Raw genomic sequence first — 21,524 nt, forward strand, 5'->3', positions numbered from 1 at the left:
GGACAAGTGGAAATGGCCTTAATCTGAGACATGGGAGATCCAGATTACATATTAGAAGAAAAAAAAAAACTTATCTCTGTTAGGGTGGTCAGGCATTGGAATAGGTTTCCCTGGGAGGCGGTGGCGTCCCCCACCCTTTTTGTTTAAGCATCTGGATCAGGAGATGTGGTTTGAGGGTTACAGTGGCAGTGCCGGGTGGATGGTTGGACTGGGTGACCTTAAAGCTCTCCTCCAGACTGGGTTATTTGTGCAGGCTCGCTAGGAGCTGAGCTCCCGAGGACTCGCAGCGCTGCATTTCCCGCCGCACGGCGGCTCGGTCCGAGCAGAGGAACGATAGGCCGCGCTCCGCCCTGCGAGAGGGGCACCCGCGCACGGCGCCTGCGCCGCCCGCCCGCGCTGCGCGACATGGCGGCGCCGTGAGCTGGTCACGGTGCCTGGAGTGCCTCGTGCCCGGCCTCCGCCGCTGCCCGGCCGTCCGCCATGAGGAATCTGAGGCTGCTGCGGGCCGGTGGCTGCCGCTCCACCGCCGCCAAGGGCACTCCGCAGTGCTTCTGCCTCGGCGCCGAGTCTGGCACGGTTCTTGTGGGCTCCCAGTACGGGCTCGTGGAGATGCGCCCCGCCGGGAATTCGGTGAGAGCCGTGGCTGCGGGGCAGGGTTCTGGTGCTTGCCGGCGTGTTGGGGTCGGCATTTGGTTGCTGGAATGAAGCGTTTGCGACAGGAACTCGCCTGTCTCCTGATGCGGCGGGGTCTGCGCCCCTTGGCGCGGGGTCTGCGCGGTCTCGGACCCTCCCGCTTCTCCCCGCCGCCGCTTGCTGCTGTCTCACGGTGCCGTGGAAGCCGCTGCACTGTGATTTCGGTGGTTGAAGAGGCTTTCTGTGCTTCTAAAATACTAAATCTTCCTTTTTGGGAGTGTGTTAGACGCTTGTCATTCGCGTGGTTTAGTCTTAAGCACGATCTGGCAAATAGTGCATTCGGACAGGATCACAAAACAGAACCAAGCAGGCAATGAGATAGTGAAGTGTACAAGAGGAAGCTTTGGGAACTTTGCACTAGGTGGAGGGGGGGGGGGGGGGGGGAAGAAACCCCAACATACCACTAAATAGAATGCTGTTGAGTCATGAATTCCTGTTAGAGCTGGGTTGCTTTATTATTGTACAACTCTGAGGCATCTAATTCTTTCAGTACATTCACTTCTGAAATTAACTGACAGAAAAACCTTTGAAGCATTCTAGAGATTTAATTTTCAACGATTGCTGTACCTTAACCATACAAATTATTTTCTTTAGAAATTGTTTTTTATGCTGAATGTAGTAGTCTGCATGCCCCCTTAAGAGCAGTGGGACACTTTAAGCAGCTACCCATACACCTCTTAATGTTGATTCTGTGAAAAGGGTGTTGAAAGATGATTAGCAGGGCAAATTGGAAGTTGTGTATTGTTTGCTTCCATGTGGGTTTTCTCATTTTCTTCTATTACTTTTACTATAAGAGGATCTTATCTTATGGGTAAGTGAAGACAAGTACTTCAAGTTGTCTTTTTCCTGGTGCCATTCACACACTCGCTTCTAATGTGTAGTGCTTTGTGTAAGTGCAGTATGATAAAATATACCTATGTCTTTTGCGCTGTCATTTCTGCAAAAATCCTTGAGAGGTGATGTATAATTAGTAAGACATTGGCCTTTCTGTGTCAAGGTATCAAGAGAAGTTTCCCTGACTGTGGATGGGTTCTTGCCTGAGGATGGAAGTGGCTGTATCGTGGGTGTTGAAGATCTTCCAGAGCAGGAGAGTGTGTGTGTTGCTACAGCAGCTGGAGACATCCTTCTGTGCAATCTGAGCACAGAACAGGTAACATGCCAGGAAATACTCAATAGTACTGAGGAAATTCAGAGGAGACAGTAACATTTAGGATTTCTTTTAGGGTCAGTTGTACACTTATTGCATACTGATTTGTGGCTAGTCTCCATTCTCTGGGCAGCTGTGGGTCTCAGATTCAGTCAAAGAGAGAAACAGAGAGTTTCTAGCCAGGCAGAAGCCTGGGAAAGAGTTGGAGAAAAATGTAAATAATTCTTTATCTCTCTTGTTGTTCACATTGTTTATAGTTAAGTTCTATCACTGTGCGTCAAGTACTTTGCACCAATGCTGTGGGTTGTTTCCACTTCAGGACCAATGGAATTTGTTCTCATGAAGCTCTGTATAAAAGAGCAGTGTATTTTGAATAAACCGGAGTTTCACTCTCAGCAGCCTTCTGAGTCAGTCTTCTCATTCCCATCCTGCCTCAACAGTGACAGGCAGCCAAGATTTTTGTTTTTTATGGTATCCCTGGGAATGACTAAAGACAGAATATATACTGTGTAAAAGAACTGGAATTGAAATGATGGTTTGCCTGTCCACAGCCTGGGTCTTCTAAGTTTGCTCAGTGGGCTCCCAGGAGCAAAGGATCAGCTGGAGAGTCTTACAGAAACAGGATATTGCTGAGACTAGGTAAAGAATAAAGTAATCCATTCATAATCCACTGTATAGCTACCATTTTGTTACCAGTTGATAAATGTTGACATGACTTAGGATATTGCAGAAACTGATACTTCCTGTCTGCTCCTTCTTCGGTATCATCTTCAGCAAGACACTTAAACACTGCAACAGCACCCTCTGAAATCTGAATCAACTCCCACAATACCAGTCCAACAGTGCAGGTTTAAGTGGGCATAAGATGATAATGGTCTGTCTGGGTTAGCTGTAAAATTGTGGTTATTTGCAGCTTGTCTGTTTTGGTTCATGTTTGCACTTGATTTGCAGATACCACTTAAATATGCAATTAGCTGTATCTGAAGAATGTGTCCTGTTTTGCAACTTACAACATGTCATGAGGGAATAAAAATTAAGAGAGTTTTTGATACAGGAGACTTTTTTGCGGTGATAGTTGTGTCAGAGAACAGGTTTAACTTCAGATTCTCTATTTTGTGGGTTTTCGGCTTACTTTTCTGGTTTTTTGCTTTACTTTCCAGTCTACTTTTGGTGCAGTCTGGGCACCAAGAAGGAGGTCTGGAAGAATCCTCTGCTTATTCTGAAAACCTTTCTATGTGAGTGATAGTTACTCTGTTGACAGGTGCCCAGTCTCATTTTTCTTACCTGGAAAGACTGTGACACCCGAGCCTAATTTCTTGAATGGCATCATCTTGCTTTTTATCACAATGAGTGGTGTATTTGTTCTTCTGTTCCATGCATTTTGCAAATCGGAGTAACTATGCATAACAAAAGTTCTCTGCCTGCTGCTACTACTTGCTCATGACTAGCCCAGTTTTCCATAAACTTTGACATTGGTGCAGGTATGTATAGTTGTCAAGTTCAGCATACACAGGCAGTCAGAATTTACCTGTGTGTTGGAATTATCTAGGTAAGAATCATTATGTCTGTGTTTTGTTACTGAAGAATATTTACTAAGTAATGACAGGCCCTTTCAGGCCGTATTAGTATTGAGACTATATGTGCTGACATAAGCTGAGAGTCGCTGAATAAAGCTCCTTCTAAAACAGTGTATGGTAGAATGTGCAGTGCTTGGGCTGTCATTCATAAACATTCTTGAGCCATTTTTAGTCAGAAATATGTCTTTTGTTTTGTTCAACACAAAGTGTGAAGTTAGACTTTAGAATTTTTTAAAGTAGAAGGCAGTTTTCTTTTCCCTTGGTGACTGTTTGCTTTTGTGCTAAGATAGTGCGGCACTCATGTTCCTGTGATCTTATTTTGGTCTTGCAGGTGGAATGTGTTGGAAGTGTGGACGGTGGTCTGAGTGTGATGAGCTGGAGTCCCGACCAAGAGCTTGTTTTGCTTGCAACAGGTATCAACAGCAGCCTGTAAGCTTTTTGCTGTAGGAGTGAAACTCTCTATGACCAAAGCACAAAACATAACCAAGATTGAGAGAGAGAGGACGAAAAAGTTAGAAGCTGGGACTAGGACTTAAAGTGGAAAAGATTCTACCAGACCCTATATATTAGATTCCATTTCATGGTTCATAAGCTGTTTCAGAGATCCAAGCAGAAATTGGTTAGGCCCAAAATGCTGCTTTGTGGAAGAGTTTTTAGTCCTTAAAATCTTCCCAGGGAGTACATTTGATCTTGCCTCAAAAATACAAAGACTTCTTTGTATCACCATTTGCCTTCTTCATAACAAAAACTGTTTCTTGGCCTTTGGTGTGAAATATATGTGTCACAAGCCCTGATTAATTACAGGTGTGACTCATCTAGAAAATGAAATTAGCTTCAGACAAAACAGAATCATAGAGTGCTTGAGACTGAAAGAAAACTCTGGAGATTGCCTATTCAAACCACCTTGCTCAACTTCTCTTACCTAGAGCAGGTTGCTTGGGGATTTCACCCAGTTAGGTCTGAGACCCCACAACCCTCTGGGCATCCTGTTTGTATGTGTTACTGCCCTCAAAGTAAAAAAAAAAAAACAAACTTTTCTTAGGCTTTAAGGGAATTTTCTGTATTTTAGTTTGTGCCCATTGCTTCTTGTGTTTTCCCTCAACACCACAAACCATATGGCTGTGTTTGTTTACTGTACCCTACCTCCCGCAAAATATATTTATACATGCTGATGAGATTCCCTTGAAGCCTTCTCTCCAGGGCAGTCTGGCTTGTCTCAGCCTCCACTCGTGACAGATTTTTCAAGCCCTTAATCATCGTTTTGACCCTTTGCAAGACTCACTCCAATATGTCCTTGTCTGTGTTGCACTAGGAAGCCCAGAAATGGAGTCCACATTCCATGTGTCTCACCAACACTGAGTAGAGGAGCAAGATGCCCTCTCACAGCCTTCTGACAGCACTCTTAATGCAGACAGGATGCTGTTGTCCACCCGTGCAGCAGGGTATACTGCTAGCTAGTTCAGCTTGGTGCCTCGGGAAGCATAGTTTATTGGTTTTTGCCAAGCTGCTCTCCAGCCACTTGATTCCCAGTCTGTCTTAGTTCCTGAGATTAATATTTTCCATATGCAGGACATTTTTTCTTGTTGAGCTTTATGAAGTTCATAAAGCCCATCTTGCCTACATGACAGGGTCCCTGCTGACAGCAGCACAACCTTCTGCTGTATCTGCTGCTTTTCCCAGTTCTGTGTCCTTTACAAACTTGCAAAGGGTCCCATTCCTTGTGTCATTAAGGACAATGTTAATCATTGCCCCTAGTGTCCAGGGTCGTGCCAGTGACTGACCTTGAGCTGCACTTACTGACTAGTGCTAGCAGGCTTTTGAGCTTGGCAGTTCATCTGGTTCTCACTGTCCTTTTATCTGTCTATACTTCATGGATTTATCCATGATGATGTTGTGGCACACAGCATCAAATGCCTTATTAGAGTCAAGATAAATGAAATCCACTGTACTCCCCATATCCACAGCGTGGTCATCTCATTGTAGGAGGTTATTGGGATGGTATGATATCCTCTTTATAAATGTATGGTGACTGTTCCCAGTCACCTTCTTGTCCTTCATATCTCCAGAGAAAAGGAACCAAGTACTTGTTTGGAACGTGAAAAAACTTACTACGGTTAGGCCGGGAAGCATATTTTTGAGGAGAAAAACTTGGAAGTGTTCTATTCCAGTTTAAGGTTTCATGCTTTGAAGGATATGTTCTCTCTGGTACCGTGTTTCCTGTGTTCAGGTCCATGACAGAACAGCAGGAGCACACAGGAGAACACTTGAGGGTTTATTTGCTCCAGATACCAGTACCAGTTAGGTCTGAGACCCCACAACCCTCTGGGCATCCTGTTTGTATCTGTTACTGCCCTCAAAGTAAAAAAAAAAAAAAACAAACTTTTCTTAGGCTTTAAGGGAATTTTCTGTATTTTAGTTTGTGCCCATTGCTTCTTGTGTTTTCCCTCAACACCACAAACCATATGGCTGTGTTTGTTTACTGTACCCTACCTCCCGCAAAATATATTTATACATGCTGATGAGATTCCCTTGAAGCCTTCTCTCCAGGGCAGTCTGGCTTGTCTCAGCCTCCACTCGTGACAGATTTTTCAAGCCCTTAATCATCGTTTTGACCCTTTGCAAGACTCACTCCAATATGTCCTTGTCTGTGTTGCACTAGGAAGCCCAGAAATTTCCTAGTACTGTATTTAATATCTGCCTTGCAGGTCAGCAGACACTCATCATGATGACAAGGGATTTTGAACCAATTACTGAGAAGCAAATCCACCAAGATGAGTTTGGAGAAGGTAAGAGGTGCACTGAAATAAAGTTGCCGTAGCTGATGTAATTGGTATGTTTTAAGCACGTGGAAAGTAAGGAAATGGAACTGAGCACTTTGAGGCCCCAGGAGATATTTTGTTTAGACTGTAATGCTGCTGGGCAGCTGAAGGGTAAAGTCAGTATTGTTACTTGTCAGCATAAATTCAAATAAGTTCCATGTACCTAAGTACTTCCTAGAATATATAACTAAACTAACCAGCAGGTTTTTAGAATAAAAAAGGGGAGAGGGTGTGTCACCATTAAGTCAGAAACAGGAGTGAGGTGGCACGCAACTCTACACTCTTCAGCAGGCTAATACAAGTTTTATTAGAAACCCATTCTTTTTATACACCATTCCAATACAGGTGGACCTGATTGGTCATTTAATCAACACCCTGTCACCATTGGCTAATTAAGAAGACTCTCTTTGGTAAACATCTTATGGGAAAATAACTGTTCAAAACACCAGCTGCAAGATTGTTTTAATTCTTTCTCTCAGTGTTCTCAAAACTCCCCCAGAACAATTCCTGGGAAAGTTTATCTGGCTTTCTCTCTCTAACCAGACTCTCTAACATCCACAAAGGTGTGGGTTCGTTGAGGTTGTGGTTGTGTACATAGTGCACAGTAGTTAAGGTATTATCTGTAAATCTTCCACTACAAGAATTATTTCTTCTCCAGGAAAGTTTGTTGCTCTTGGCTGGGGTAAAAAGGAGACACAGTTCCATGGATCAGAGGGGAAACAGGCAGCACATCGTAAACAGACGGTATTATACTGCTTTTTTTGTGTCAAGCCAATGCTCTCTCAGGGTAAACATGGTTAAAGAGAGTTTCTGTTACTCCTGTGATGCTGATTTGCCACCACCTTTCTGGTATTTCTCTTCATATGCTGCTATTATTTGTTTCTGTGTTGTCTGAAATCACACATTTTTATCTTTATTTGAATTCAAGCAAGCATTGGAGAGTACTTACTTTTCAAACAAAGCTCAAAGTTAGATTTGCAGCTATTCCAGCATCAATCTTGAATAAATCTCAGTTCGCCATGTGTCCAGCTTATGCACTGCTGTCTGAAAGCAGAGACCCCAGTGGATGGGAAGTATAGTTTGTGGTGGTCATGTGAAGAGACAGTCATATGCACTTGGAGGAGGAACAGATTGAATTTAATAGTTTTAATTCTAGTGTTTCCTAAAACAACATTTTGAATAGTGAGTTTTTAACTTACTAGTCTTGACACTTTTTAATGGATGGATTTCATCCTAAGACTCTTAAAAGAGCAGTCTTTTTAGACATATACAGCAGTTGCCTTCCCAAGCTTTGATGCAACTTTCTTTTGTGCGACTTCAGGAAGTGTTACCAGCATCAGCCTGGGATGATGGCAGGCCTCGGGTGACTTGGAGAGGAGACGGGCAGTTTGTTGCAGTGAGTGCTGTCTGTCCAGAGACGGGTATGGCACCACATTTCTTTGAAATACCAGTGTGTGTAAAGGGCTTCTTAAGCAGAATCTAGGTAAGACAAGGACTGTTTGTGATCTGTTGCCCACTTAAAGCGAGGGTGAGTTGAGCTATTTAAGTGCCCTTTGCTCTGGTGTTCTCAGAGCCATTTTATAAACATGATATTTTGAATACTTTCTATGTGGTTTGGTTTTCAGTTCAGTGAGATGCCAGGAGGGAGTACTACTTTGCAAATACTATCTGAACTATTTATTTCACCTACTCAAGCTTTAAACAATACCTAATAGGCTTTCAATGCCAAATGGGTGAATATGTTTGGGTTCATATACCCACTGTCCCTTATATTAGAGTTTAGCCTTGCACACTTTCTTTTAGATACTGGTGATACTTTTCCCTTGGTTTTGCCCTGAAGTCAGAGAAGTGATGAGCATATGCACTACTTCTAAGACTGTAACTGATGTTTTTCATGATAAATACTACTTTCTGAGCAGTTTTAATGTATTGGTTAACATATTGAATTGCATCAAACCACACTCTTCTTCCACTTGTTTGAATTTTTACCTTCAGTACTTCAGATTAGGGAGGATTGTAAATTTATAGCAAGATTTTAACATTTCTATGGTGAAAGTTGGAGTGAAAAATGATTATAACTGAACTACATCAGACTGAAATTCCTAACACAGTTCTTTAGTCACTTGGTTACTATGGGAGAAGTACCTGACACAGAATAAATTCTTAGCCCTTTAAGTGTACAAGAGAAATCTCCTTTTTATGCATGTGCATCAAAATTTGCTCTTCACCCTCAAAAAATTAGGAAAGTCTCTTCCCAGTTTTCTTAGACCTTTGTCTCATTGCTTTCTCAACCTGTAGGTGCTCGGAAGGTCCGGGTATGGAGCCGAGAGCTTGTGCTGCAGTCTACAAGTGAGCCTATCTCAGGATTAGAGCAAGCGTTGTCCTGGAAGTGAGTAGTACTCCAGTGTGCATGCTGACAGCAGTGGTGCTTGTTATTCCCTGGTCACAGTCTTTGATCAGCATAATTTTAATTTCTTCAGCATTTTGTTGATTTTTCCCAAAATTTGAAGAAAGTTGCCTTCTGATTCAGCATGAGGAAGAGTAGCCCTTTAAACCCTAATAATCCTAATACTTGCATCTCAAGTGGGAAGAAGGGATAGAGTCTCTGCATAGAGGCAGTGAAAGTGGTTTTGGGCTGAGCTGTATAAAAAGAAGTATTACAGGTTCCTTTCCTAGTGCTGACATTTGGTCACCTGTGAGTATCATAAGCTCTGATCTGTGCTGGATCTATGACTGACTGAACAGTGCTGAGGAAAATACATCCTCTACTGCCTTTTTCTTCATATCACTGGAAAAAATGTGAGATGGTGGGTTTAGCATGACAGTTAGTGATTGTGTGAGCAATTAATTTTCTTTTGGCTCTTTTTTAAGGCCCTCAGGAAACCTGATAGCATCTACACAAGAAAAACCCAACAGACACGATGTAGTTTTTTTGGAGAAGAATGGACTTCTTCATGGAGAGTTCACCCTCCCTTTCCAGAAAGGGCAGGTCAAAGTAAGTTCCTTGTCTGGGCTTCTTTGATGAGTGTGTAATGGACATAAGGACTAGATCTCTTCCAGATTCTAGGAAGAGGTTTTTCACCTAATACTCATGCTTTTCATAATGAGAGAAGAAATGACCTGAAAAGAGAACAATGAAGAAGCCTGTGGAGAAGATGCAATGCCCTCTGCAAGCCCATAGTACAAAGACATGTAGTAAAGGATGATTGTAGCCCTGGGCTACTTTTGTGCTCTATATACTTTATACTAGGCAAATTATTCAAAAGTACTTTTCAGCATGTCAGCCATTGCAAGAATGAGGTTTTATACTCATGTTATCCCAAATAAGTAAGAAGCTATTGCTAGGACATTACTTCAGTTTCTGTGCTTGGATGCTGAGAGGTCTTTTGGCAGATGCTTAACTCGGTGTCAAGGAAAGCAAAGAGAAGGCTGCTGTCACTTTTGTGGCCTCTTCATCTGTGGTCTTCTCAGGATGCCTTGTCAGGAGCTTTGCAAAACACAGGAGCTCTCTATATTAACTGATGTACCTTTTGTTGTTGGGGCACCTCCCCCTTGTAAACTCTCTGGGAGCAAGAATATCAGCAAGAGCCATGTTTGTTTCTGCAGGTTAATGAAATGCTTTGGAATGCAGATTCTACAGTCCTGGCTATATGGCTGGAAGACCTGAAGGTGGAAAAGTCCAACCCAAAGACTTATGGTGAGAGCACTCCATGAGGCTCTGGCTCTTAACATTTGCCTGCAAATGTCATTAGCAGTGGGTACTTACCTGCAGGGTAGGAGACATTGCAGAGGCTTGCCAGTGGCTTTGAGGCTGCTGTGCTGGTGTCATGGTTTAACCACAGACAGCAGGCAAGCCTCACAGTCACTTGCTCACTTCCTCACTAGCAAGATTATGGAAAGAATCAGGAGGGTAAAAGCTGGAAAACTCATGCGTTGAGATAGTTTACTATGAAGAAGAAAAGCCCATGTATGCCATAAAAAGCAAAGCAAGGAAATAATTCACCACTTCCCTTGGGCAGGCAGGTGTTCAGCCATGTCCAGGACAGTAGGACCCATCACATGTAATGGTTACTTGGGAAGAAAAATGCTATCATTTCAAATATCCCACTCTTCCTCATTCTTTCTCTCACTTTATATATGAACATGATGTCATGTGGTCTGAAATACCTCTTTAATCAGCTGGAGTCACCTGTCCTGGCTGTGTGCCCTCCTGACATCCTGTGCGTCTCCGGGTTGCTTGCTAGTTTGGCAGTACAAAAAGCAGAAAAGACCTTGGCTTTCTGTAAGCTCTGATCAGGAATAACTGAAACATCACTTATCCACTCTGTGTTCAGCACAAAGCCGAAACACAGTTCCGTACTTGGCACTGTGAAGAAAATTAACTACTCCAGCCAAAACCAGCTGAGCTGGTGAGGAAGAACTGGTAGTTCAGCCTGAGTTCAAAACATCTTCCAAGCTGCTGTAATTGTAAGTGGTACAAATGGAATAGTAAAGGTCTGAGCCCTTCATTAAACAAGGGTACTGTCTCATAAGAGTAGCTCAGTGAATTTTAGGATTGACTTTTGCACAGTGTATTGTTTTCTTGTGCTGTATGTTGTATGACACAGCTCATTGACTGAAGACTAGAACTGTTATTTTAATTGCACTTAACGCACCTGTAGAAGGGCAGTGGTGATTGGGAAGGGAGTGTTTGAGCTGGGTCTCGAATACTAGTCTGTAGTAACTTTTTCTGCAGTTCAGCTGTGGACCACAGGGAACTATCACTGGTACCTAAAGCAAAGTCTACACTTCAGTAGCTTGGAGGAAAATCAGTTGGTGTCACTGCTATGGGACCGAGAGAACCTGTACAGACTGCATATACTCTGCCAGGGCTGGCATTACCTCTTCTACGACTGGCACTGGAGCACAGACCATGGGCTGGGGGAGAATAGCCAACATATGGCAAATGTGGCTGTAATAGATGGAGGTAAGCAGTGGGACAGCTTTCCAGCTCTAGGGTCTGAAAAGGTGGGGTAGCCTTTTGTATTCAGTTCTTCTTTTAATTGTTTCTACAACACTTTTAGGGAGGGATCCACGTCATTGACAGATGTTTGAGGGTTAGCTCAATGAAGATAACCACTAAGCACACCAGCTATTTTCCTGTAACATTATTTCTGCTTCCAATAAAGAATCCAGGAAGAGCTTAATTAACATTTGGACTGGGGTTCATCTTGGATTTTCTTCTCTTTTCTTCCACAGATAAAGTGCTTGTCACAGCCTTCCAGCATGCTGTGGTGCCTCCACCCATGTGTACTTATGAGCTCCAGCTCCAACAGGCAGTTAATCAGGTTGCATTTCACACAGATCCCAAACATAGTGGGGACATGGTTGTCCTGGATGCTGATAACAGGATCTCTGTGTACAGATACGGTGAGAGTATGTTGCAACCTTGTTAAAAGAAGCCCTGTGTTCTGAGAACAGTACCTTGGGAGACTAGTAAGGTCATGGTCACTTAAATCTTTACACAAGACATACTTGGTTTAAGTGTGAGTTCAAGCTCTGCTCTCATTTCCAGTAGTTTGAGTGACATAGAAGCATTTTGGAAGTTCATTGACTTTGTGAGAAGACCGTGTTTGGCAATTATTACCAACTGTGGTGGTAATATTCCCCTGCTTAGTTTCAGCTTGAGTGCAGCACATGGTTGCATAAGCTGTTCTGATGGAATGATGCTGACTGTCACTGGGAAGTGTCTTGAGAATCTGTCTGGGGCACCCAGCACTTCCCAAAGCAGTTCTGTATACAGTGTGCTGTGAGGAAGCAGCTGTTTTGTACTGCAATGTTGGAGTGTGACTGCCTTCTTCAAAGTGACTGTTAATGAGGATTACATTTTGGCTGTACAAGTAGGGATGGCATTTTCTGACTTTTTTAATACTTCCATGTAGCATCTACTTTTTGAGAAGATTGAAGATGGAAGGGAGTCTGTTGGGTGTCTCTCTAAACTCTGCTTTATTCTGCTTTGTGTTTGCTAGGACAGAGTACAGTGAATGATCCTTCTGTCAAGTTTGGAGCTGTGGGAGGAAATGGCTTTAAAGCAGCTGTGGAAACACCGTACCTGGATAAAACCTACAGGTAATATAGAACTATTACAGCTGTAGAGGGGAGAAGAGGGTTGTACCTGACTGGATTCTTTAGAGGTCACAGCTCTTACCACTTTTCTCGAGATTTTTAAGAGGCTATCAAATAACATGGTTTTATTTTGTTGACACTGTGTCTGCAACTAGTGCTGAGAAAGGCCCTTTACTACGGTCTCCATCTAGTGGAACCAGTTAATGACAGCAGTGAGATATCTCTTCCTGTGCCTTCCTGTGCCTGGTGGACAAAGGAATAATGGTGCGGTGCCCAGGCCCATGATTACAACACACAGACCAACAGAGCTGCTTGCATAGCAGAGAGATTGATGGGGTTAAAAATCCTATCATGCTCTCTGTTCCTAGAGGTAGTTGGCATGGAAGCAGTACTACCTAGGGAAAACCAGATGGAGCTTCCTAGGTCTCATCCTTTATCTTCAGCTCAGCCTATGGCAGGATTCATGCTTCGAGTATCTATATTTCTGGACTAGAACCCTCCCAGCCATGCTGTGTGTTTAAGCAGCCAGGCTGTGCCTAGGAAGTCCTCTGCCTCTATAGTGAGGTGGCCTACTAAAATCAGATTCTATTTGTGACCCAACTTCTCCTGTTTTGTGACAGAGTTGATGTGAGCAGCAGCAGCAGTGAAGTGATGAATCCGCTGGGGCTCCGATTTCTCACGTGGCTGCCAAATGACAGCTTCCTGGTTGTTGGTCAAGGTCAGCATGCTGCTCAGTCTGTCCTTCACCATCTGACTGCAGTGCCTCACGTGGCTGGAGCTGAAGAAGAGTGCCTGAATTTACGGTATTAGAGATCTGTCAGTTGTGGCTGAAGTCTGAGAACACTTCTGAACAGTGCCTAGAAGGAATTAAGTCTCTTACTAGCCTGGAGGCCATGGGTTAAGGAATTTGGCTCTCTTCTGATGGGAAAACCAAACAGCTTATGAAGCTGCCTACTGGTCAGCACTTGCCTGTAGTCCTAATGCCTAAACCCAGCCTGGCAAGATGGCATGCCTAGCATGCCAGTATCAGTGCCCGATAGCTCTGTTCCTTGGAATTCAAGGCCGTTAGGGCAGAGGGGATGGCACATGACACTGAATTCCTCCGTTCCTTTGCCCACCATTATCAAGGGGACCAGAAGGGGACCAGTAGCCATCGAAATTGCTTTCCTCCTCCTCCTCACCTTGCTGGTCTTTGTGGGACCAGTTGAGCTAAAACCAGACACAAAAGAAAGCCACCTGGGGTGCAGAAATACCGTTCCCAAAGAGATCAGGAGAGCTGCTTTTTGCAGCACTCACCCAGCAAAGACAGAATGATTTGCATGTGAACTGTAGAACAGAAAAAGAGGGGTATGTTTGCAGAGTGCTGCAGTGCAGACAGTGACCAGCACAGTTAGGCACATGCCTGTTGGCTGGAGTTGCTGGTGCTCTGCGATGCCACTGTCAGCTGACATAAGTGTGAGAAGACTGCAGATCTTTATATGAACAAAGTATGTCCATGCTGGAGATGTGCATCTTTTCATCTGGCTAGAAGAAATGCAGGACTGAGGTATCTGCACTTAAGTGTTATCTGCTGTGACTGATGTTCTATATTTCCTCTGTCTTGCATCAGATTGTCAGTGCCTGTAGATGGAGAAGTGATCAGCCTGTACTGCAGCCCTGTGACCAAAACTGTAGCTCTGCAGCTGACTGATGGACGAATCTTAACATACCTGTGGGGTAAGCTGGGCCCTGTTAAAGTACCTGGTCTTAGGTGTAGTTGTTATATATTTCTTAAAAGGTTTAATGAGATGATTTTACTTTCTGGGACTTGAGTGACTCTTACTGTGTAGTTGGTGCTGCTTTTATATTTCCTCCTCCCAGAAATGGGCTGAATAAAATTAGTGATTTTTGTCAGAATTCAATTAAAGATAGCTTTATATATATACATATGAATTTGCACACACAAAGTTCAGTGCTGACTGACTGCAACATCCATAGATCTTCTCTTTTCATTCCACTGTTGATAAAGGCACTACTGGGCCACTGGAAGTTACTACCTTCTTGTCTGCTGTGTCGTGGATTTCTGTCCAGCCTTCCTCCCCTCTTTCAGATAGTGTGGCTTATTCCCAGTTCTGGTTTTCTTAAGATACGTGTCATGTGGTTTTAATGTCTGAGTTTTTGATTGGCTGGAAAACAATTAGATCTTCTTTGCTCCTTAGAGGCTTCTACTCCAGTCCTTGAGCCCTGGCAGAGTAGCAGTAGCTCTGCTGTTCAGTTCCCCTACTGTTGTGTGCAGACTTCCATCACAAGGATCAGCGGTGAAGTAAGTGAGACTGAAGCAGATTAAATTCCCTACTCAGTTGTTCTCTGTGCCAAAAGCACACCATGGTCTTCTCCTCAGAGCCCAGTGATACTTGTTCATGATGTTCTTCATAAGGCCCTTAGCAGAGCTGAGAGCTTATCTTCTCTTGCCTTCTAGAGCATTTCTGGTGGATTGCAGTTAACACCTGATCACCCCATTCTATGAATACAACAAATAATTTCATTAAAGAGTGAGAAAATTCAAATTGGATATTTCTAACAGTTAATACTACACTCTTTTTGAAAGAACTGTTTTGCTTGGTTTTATTTGAACTTTACCTATTAGCAAATATGGCTGCACTGAGTTTACTGCAGATGTCCTGTTAGTGCTCTGCTGCTTTTTCCTGTTGGAGATGGTTTCTTGATAGTTACAACAGCTTGAAGAATGACCCTGGTATTTCAAGGATTTCCTTCCTTCAGTGTCCAGCTGTAGGAAGCTACTTTGATCTGCTCTGTAGTGGAGCTTTACCACTGGTATCCTAGACCAAGTGCTGCTGAATAGAAGAGCCTAGATTTCTAGCATGGCTTCTGCTTCCATTTTGTGACTGTGCAGTTACAGGGTAGGCCAAGCTGGATTTTCAGCCAGCAGTGTTTAATGATGTGCAAGTTTAACTCCTCCTGGAAGAAAGGCTGGATGACTTGCTATTATCCAACAGCAACTTGTCTAAGTAAGTCACATGAGGTACTCATTACCTAATTGTTAGGTACTTCAATCTAGTGCTTTTCAGTGTTGTGGAAGACTTGAGGTTGTGATGCTGGATAGCTCATACTTGTCATTATTTTAATTACAGGAGGTGATCTTGGGCCTCACAGATCGATGCCGTTTTTTTGTTAATGATACTGAGGTACAAAGCTTTCTCCCCTCATTTCATTTCCTTTTTTTTCTGCCAAAGGCAGCTTCTTTATTCTGGTTTAAACTTTGATAAACTTCATTTTTTTACAGGTTGCTTCTAACATTACATCATTCGCAACATTCAGTGAGTTTTTGTTGGTGACCACCAACTCACACACCTGTCAGTGCTTCTGCTTGAAGAACTTGTCAGTGAAGGGTAAATATCAGGACTGGCTGCCTGTTGCTAACTTGTAACATTTGTCTTGCTAATACGAGATGTCCCCATTTTTCACATCCAAGCTTCTTGTATTTGGGTACCTCAAAGGAAGTGTTAAAGAGCTGAGAGTAAGAGAGCTGCCTTCAGAAATCTACCAGAGAGCAAGGAGCTCAGGGAACTGACTGTATTTATCATGTGTTTTTCACAGATTAAAAGAAGAGAATTTTTGCTATAGTTGATCTGTACACTGTTTCCAACAGGCTAGCCCTGCATGCTCTTCCTTCCCTTCATATTCAAAAGAAGTCTGTGTGCTATTTGAGGGTGTGTGGTAGAGAGGGGATCACTGTAGAAAGAGTTTCTGCTGGTGTCTGGCTATGAGAAGTGTGATGACTTTGGTAAACACAGGGCAACAATTTACTGGTCCTTTTGCATCCTTCAGTGCTACTCTTATCTGGGCTGTTGAGCTTTGTCATCCTGTTGTGCAGAAGACACAGCTCTGCTTTGTGTACAGGTTCAGCAGTGATCAGCGCTGAGCAAGTCTTGTCAGTAATTGTTGAAGATCACTGTTGTACTGGTAGCTTGGTTGGTCCAGTACAACCTTGCCTGGCTCCTACAACATGGAAGGCCGTAAATGGAGCACTGTGCTGTGTGTGGCATGTATGCTGATTAATGTTGTCTTCAGCCCTCCAGGCTAGCCTGAGCAGTGCTGCTGCACCCAACAGTGAGACCCTGCGCAAGGTGGAGCGAGGTTCACGTATTGTCACCGTTGTTCCCCAGGACACAAAGGTGGTGCTGCAGGTCAGTGCTCTGCCTGTGTCTGCTGATGTGCTATCAGGATGTGTAGGGGCCTGTCACCATGGGCACCGGCCAACCTGCAAACAGTGTAGACAGTGCTACAAAGCTGGTAGTACTGCCTACAGTGTTGCAGCACAGCACTTCACAAATCTTCAGCTGCCTGGCTGGATGCAGAGGGATTTTGAGCATGCCTTTGGGAGTTAGGTTCAGTAGAGGCAGATAGGTATGTGCAGAACTGGGAAGGACCATTCAAGTTCCTAATGACTGAGGTAGTGTAGTGCTACATATTGTGGCCTCTCACCATAAATCACTTCCTAGTATTTACTAGCAGCCCTACATTAGCCTTGGCACTTAGTTTTTTGCTGAGCTCACTTGTCAGAACTGCCAGAGATTCACAGAATGGAGAAGGACATAATTTGAGAGGTACCTTTGGAGATGTGGAGCCCAACATCCTCCTCAGAGCAGGGCTAACGTGAAAACTTGATCAGGTTGCTCTGGGTCATGCCTGATTGGGTAGAGTCTAACCTCCTAAGGAAGAGGTATTTCTGGACTGAGAGAATGTTCAGGTATTTTTCCACAGTTGTTGAAATTGCATGTCCTCTGAAGTGAGCAACCAGGCCCATGCACTTGCAAGTAGCAGAAAGGCCAAAGAAATCGGCCAGTCCTCACTTTTCCTACAATGTAGGCAGAGTACCTAAAGTAAGTAGTTGTGTGGGTCTTGTGTTATAGATGCCAAGAGGAAATCTGGAGACCATTCACCACCGTGCTCTGGTTCTTGCCCAGATTCGGAAGTGGCTGGACAGGTAAGTAGTGCTGGTGTATTCTTGTCTTCCGTCTTCCAGTCTGAGCTGTTAGAGGCAGATTGACCTGGAAAAGAGAGGGAGGCTAAACTCAGTAAACTCAGAGGAATTGACCTTGTTAGAGGGAACAGAACTGTTTCTAGGGTGACCACCTTGAAGTCTAGCTTTCAGCTGTGTCAGGCACTTGTCACTTCACCATTGAAGGGATGAAAATTGTGTGGGTGGGAGAAATCTTCATCTGCTTCATTCTCCAGACATCTCAATCACTTTAGGATTAAGCTTTCTGTTTTACATTTTTTACTGAATTAATTTACATTGAAATTTTCTGAAAGGGAAATTGATACAAAATGTAACACTCTTTCAATGGAGATAAAAATCATCTTAAGTTCTGTATTGCTTCATCAACCTTGCAAGCTGGTGTGTCTCACTGCAAGGGTCAGCAATGAACAGTATTGACCTTGCACATTTTTCTGGAAGGCTGTCTACACAGCTGATTGTGTAGGCTGTTCTCATCCCACTGGTTCTGTGCTTAGCTCTAGTAAGTTGCCTTTGTTTGCATCTTATCCACTGAGTAAACGGTCCCACCTGATTCATTCCTTCAGACTTATGTTCAAGGAAGCTTTTCAGTGTATGAGGAAGCTGCGAATCAACCTCAATCTTCTCTATGACCACAATCCCAAGGCAAGTCTGCCCAGCTCTCATGTGTTGTTTGCCATACTAATCTAGCCTGGAATCCACTGAACAGTGCACTGTTCAGTGCACTCAGGGGTGTGGGTGGTGCTGTCATTTCTGCTTTCAGCAGTGATGGCTGTTCTGCACTGCAACATCATTGTACAGTCAGACCTGATTTAGCATTTCCTTCATCCTGTACTTTCAGACAAGGTCTCTGAATTTATTCTTATACTTGACATACATGTTCTTACTGTTCAATGGTAATACTCTTGTTCATTTCAGGTATTTCTGGAAAACACAGAAACCTTCATCAGGCAAATAGATTCTGTGAACTATATCAACTTGTTTTTCACAGAACTGAAGTAAGTATTAGTCTGCAAATGGGAGTATGCATGTAATCATGATGGTATGTTATTTTGTTAAAATATTGGCAACTCTTCAGTGTGGGTGCAAGGAATCAAAAATCTGGCATGTCAAGTCATAAAGGCTTGAGTTGGCTCAGTAGTTTCAGGATAGCATGTCTTGTTGGAAATTCCAGTTTGCAGGCAGCCATTAGATTTTTGTAGCAAGTAATTAGTACATTATCTGAGTGCTTTGACTTCTCTTCTGGTTTGCTGTAGAGCAGTAAATGAGAGCAGAGAAAATTTTGTTCCCTCATAAAGAGGAGCAAGGTGGCAGTGCATATCTAGTCTGAGGCCAAGATACTTGCTTGTATCCTCAAACCAAGTCCCCTGATTTCTTTCTTAAGGGCTTTACAGTGATAGTAGTTTCAGGACTTCTCAAGCTTTCTAAAGTCAATAATTGTGTAGGAACTGCTGCTATCACTTAGGTGTTTGGTTTGATTTTCAGTGTTGACCTGACCAGAAATGATAGCAAATGGCTTATTTTTCTGAATTTTTCAGTGGATATATCCATAGTTGATTTAGTGGAAGACAGCTATATCTTGCAAATCTAGTCTTCTGATTTTTTGGTGCTACTAAAGTAGTTGTTTGACCAGTTTTAGGGTCTTTTTTTTTTTAATGCTTGTCTTGGCTGACGATCAGTTTTGACAGAGATTTTTGGAGAGCTTCCTGTTAGCATGGCAGTTAATGAGTAGTTATTTTTTGCATGCATTTGAGTTCCTTAATTTCACTGTCTTTGTTCTGGGCTATGTGACGGACGGTGCTCTTATTCACATTACCTGTTTTTATGCAGAGAAGAAGATTTCACAAAGACTATGTACCCATCTCTGAATGGTAGCAGTAACAGCCAGCTACCCCAGCATCCTGATCAGAAAAAAGTAAACCTCATATGTGACGTGATGAGAGTTGCCATGGAGCACATTGACCCTCAAAAGTGAGCACTTTCTTACTGTAGTGAAGGAACCGTTAGAATTGTAGTAAGTCATTGGCAGGAAGCGAAGCTGTCCTTGACATCAGTTATTTGGCCCTAGGTTCTCTGAGGTGAGCTTGTGCTCCACAAAATTAACTTACCATGCCTTGCTATTGCTGAACATGCTGTCCTGGAAGCATCTGATAATTCCACAGATAGCATACCAACATTCTACTAGCAGAATTAAAATAATAGATGCAGGATGTTTATAAAGGTTTAGGAGATACACTCAATTTAGGATCAGTCTGTGTGGGAATGGAGACATGAGCAAGATTTTCATCTTGGTGAGTTGCTGACTGTTTGAAGCAGCTGGCCCTTTGGAAAGTTATCAGCTGTTCCATTTGACACTGAATTATTTTGTAAATTATCAGCTCAATTTTCCTGATTGATTACCTTTTTGGTAACCATCCTCTTCAGATGAATTAACACCAGACAAAGATAAAAGCTGGGAAAATATGATAATAAGAGTGCCTGGTGAAAGGTGGTAAACTATTGACAGTTTAATGTTAAACAGTAGAGAGGGGAGCAACAGGTGGTGAGTAGCTGCTGTGCCCTCAGAATTTAGACACTTTCCAGCAAACTATTTCAGAAAACAAAGCATTTGCTTGGCTGGGAAAGCTATTTTGAAATAATAAATTTGAGATGTATGGAAGTATAAATAACACCCTAGAAAGCTATCAATTTTTTTAAAAAGGCTATTTTTGTGCCAGATCTGGACAACCGTGTCCTGCTCTCTGAACTTTCTCAGAGAGAGTTGCTTCATCATGCTGGCTGGCATGGCAGAGGAAGCTTATTCTACTCAAAACACACCTCCAGCTTTGTGATATGCTAGGGAAGACAAGTTGAGTAGAAGAACTTTTCTGGTCTATTCTCTTCTTTTCCAATGTTTGCTGCCTTTCTCTAGGAGAATCAAAGTGCCTGAGCAGTTTCGTTTTAATTTTTTTACTAAAACATAAACTAGAACTTGCACAAACTATGCTAAAAAAGGAATATGCTGTGTTCATTCACTTCTCTTTTATTCAGATACTGCCTATCGATACTGACAGCACATGTGAAGAAAAGTCCTCCAGAGCTGGAAATTGCTCTCCAGAAGGTTCATGATCTTCGAGGTTTTGTATCAGAAACTCAGAAGTTTTGAAAATAGGTGGTTTGCAAGAGCTTTATGTTAAGGAAACTTCTCTGTCCAACCAAAACTGTTAAGGGGGAAACTTCCCCATCTGACCATCCAGGAGCCACACTGGTGGTGACATTTGCACCACCTGAGCTGGGATGACCCCCCACAGCTACATCCCCCACATTCACATTCAGACCAGGATTCCTTACCAGCTCCACCTCAGGTTTCCCATAGCTGACGCTCAGGAATCCTGATCCTTAATATAATTTAGTCTCAGTGACAAAATAGTAGCTCTAGCTGGTGCCTCTGAAGAGGGATCCTGAGCAAAGGAACCCCTGTCCTGTGACAACTTTTATACCTTTGCAGTCTATCCCTGCAAAAATCTGGTGGTCCTCAGCTTCTGCCATGTCTCAGTGTCTCACAGGTCTCTGTCCCCTTTGTTATGCAAGGGGTTGGCAGTTCAAACTGGAGGTCTCGCCACTGAAAGCTCAGCCTGCAGCTCCCAGTGCAGCTACACCCTGAGATACTGCGCTGGATGTGTTCCTTAACACTTTGGTCATTAGCACAGTTCACCGAGAAAATTATTTTAAGGTTGCCATTTATGTAGCAAGCCAAAAACCAGAAGTGGACTTGAAATCTGCTGTGTGTTTAGGTACAGCAGCCTATCAGCTAAGATAGGCTGCTGTACTCACCCTCAACTTGCCCTTTTGACCAGGTCTGCTGGCAAATTCTCCAGAGCTGGACCTGTTTTCACTTTCCAGTTGGATCTCTAGTTCTCCGAGCATGGAATAGGAAGTTCCTATTCTGGCTTCTGGTATCCCAGACTAGCAAACTTTGCCTTTATTCTGTCCTGATCCTTCGAGTTCATCATGATTACACACTCACTGCTATGCTTCGGATGGTCCTTGAAGTTGCCCAGTAAAGGCAAAGTAACCCTTCTACAAGGCAGAGCAAGCTGTTAGTCTGATGGTCTGTCTCGATGTCAAGGTTGTGCTTGATGATGCATCCTTTCCTCACACCCGGGCTCCACTGCTGGTGATGT

The 21,524-nt window shown here is 43.3% G+C and overlaps 1 protein-coding gene across 2 annotated transcripts in view; it reads left to right on the forward strand.

Annotated features, from left to right (window-relative positions):
- Positions 1–364: 364 nt before the first annotated feature.
- Positions 365–21,524, forward strand: part of ELP1 (elongator acetyltransferase complex subunit 1) — a 41,076-nt gene continuing 19,916 nt past the window's right edge. For both annotated transcript variants that reach the window (XM_030257528.4, XM_012577532.5), the window contains exons 1-23: positions 365–630; positions 1,691–1,843; positions 3,749–3,830; positions 6,123–6,203; positions 6,895–6,980; positions 7,558–7,657; positions 8,535–8,625; positions 9,108–9,231; positions 9,843–9,933; positions 10,972–11,202; positions 11,475–11,645; positions 12,245–12,344; positions 12,962–13,144; positions 13,951–14,057; positions 14,540–14,643; positions 15,473–15,526; positions 15,625–15,730; positions 16,413–16,528; positions 17,255–17,328; positions 17,928–18,006; positions 18,280–18,359; positions 19,192–19,332; positions 20,392–20,477. In XM_030257528.4, coding sequence (XP_030113388.1) covers positions 481–630; positions 1,691–1,843; positions 3,749–3,830; positions 6,123–6,203; positions 6,895–6,980; positions 7,558–7,657; positions 8,535–8,625; positions 9,108–9,231; positions 9,843–9,933; positions 10,972–11,202; positions 11,475–11,645; positions 12,245–12,344; positions 12,962–13,144; positions 13,951–14,057; positions 14,540–14,643; positions 15,473–15,526; positions 15,625–15,730; positions 16,413–16,528; positions 17,255–17,328; positions 17,928–18,006; positions 18,280–18,359; positions 19,192–19,332; positions 20,392–20,477 — 2,590 coding nt within the window. In that variant the 5' untranslated portion in view covers positions 365–480. The remainder of the gene's footprint in view (positions 631–1,690; positions 1,844–3,748; positions 3,831–6,122; positions 6,204–6,894; positions 6,981–7,557; positions 7,658–8,534; positions 8,626–9,107; positions 9,232–9,842; positions 9,934–10,971; positions 11,203–11,474; positions 11,646–12,244; positions 12,345–12,961; positions 13,145–13,950; positions 14,058–14,539; positions 14,644–15,472; positions 15,527–15,624; positions 15,731–16,412; positions 16,529–17,254; positions 17,329–17,927; positions 18,007–18,279; positions 18,360–19,191; positions 19,333–20,391; positions 20,478–21,524) is intronic.

This window comes from Taeniopygia guttata, chromosome Z, assembly GCF_048771995.1.
Source record: "Taeniopygia guttata chromosome Z, bTaeGut7.mat, whole genome shotgun sequence".
Classification (NCBI taxonomy): domain Eukaryota; kingdom Metazoa; phylum Chordata; class Aves; order Passeriformes; family Estrildidae; genus Taeniopygia; species Taeniopygia guttata.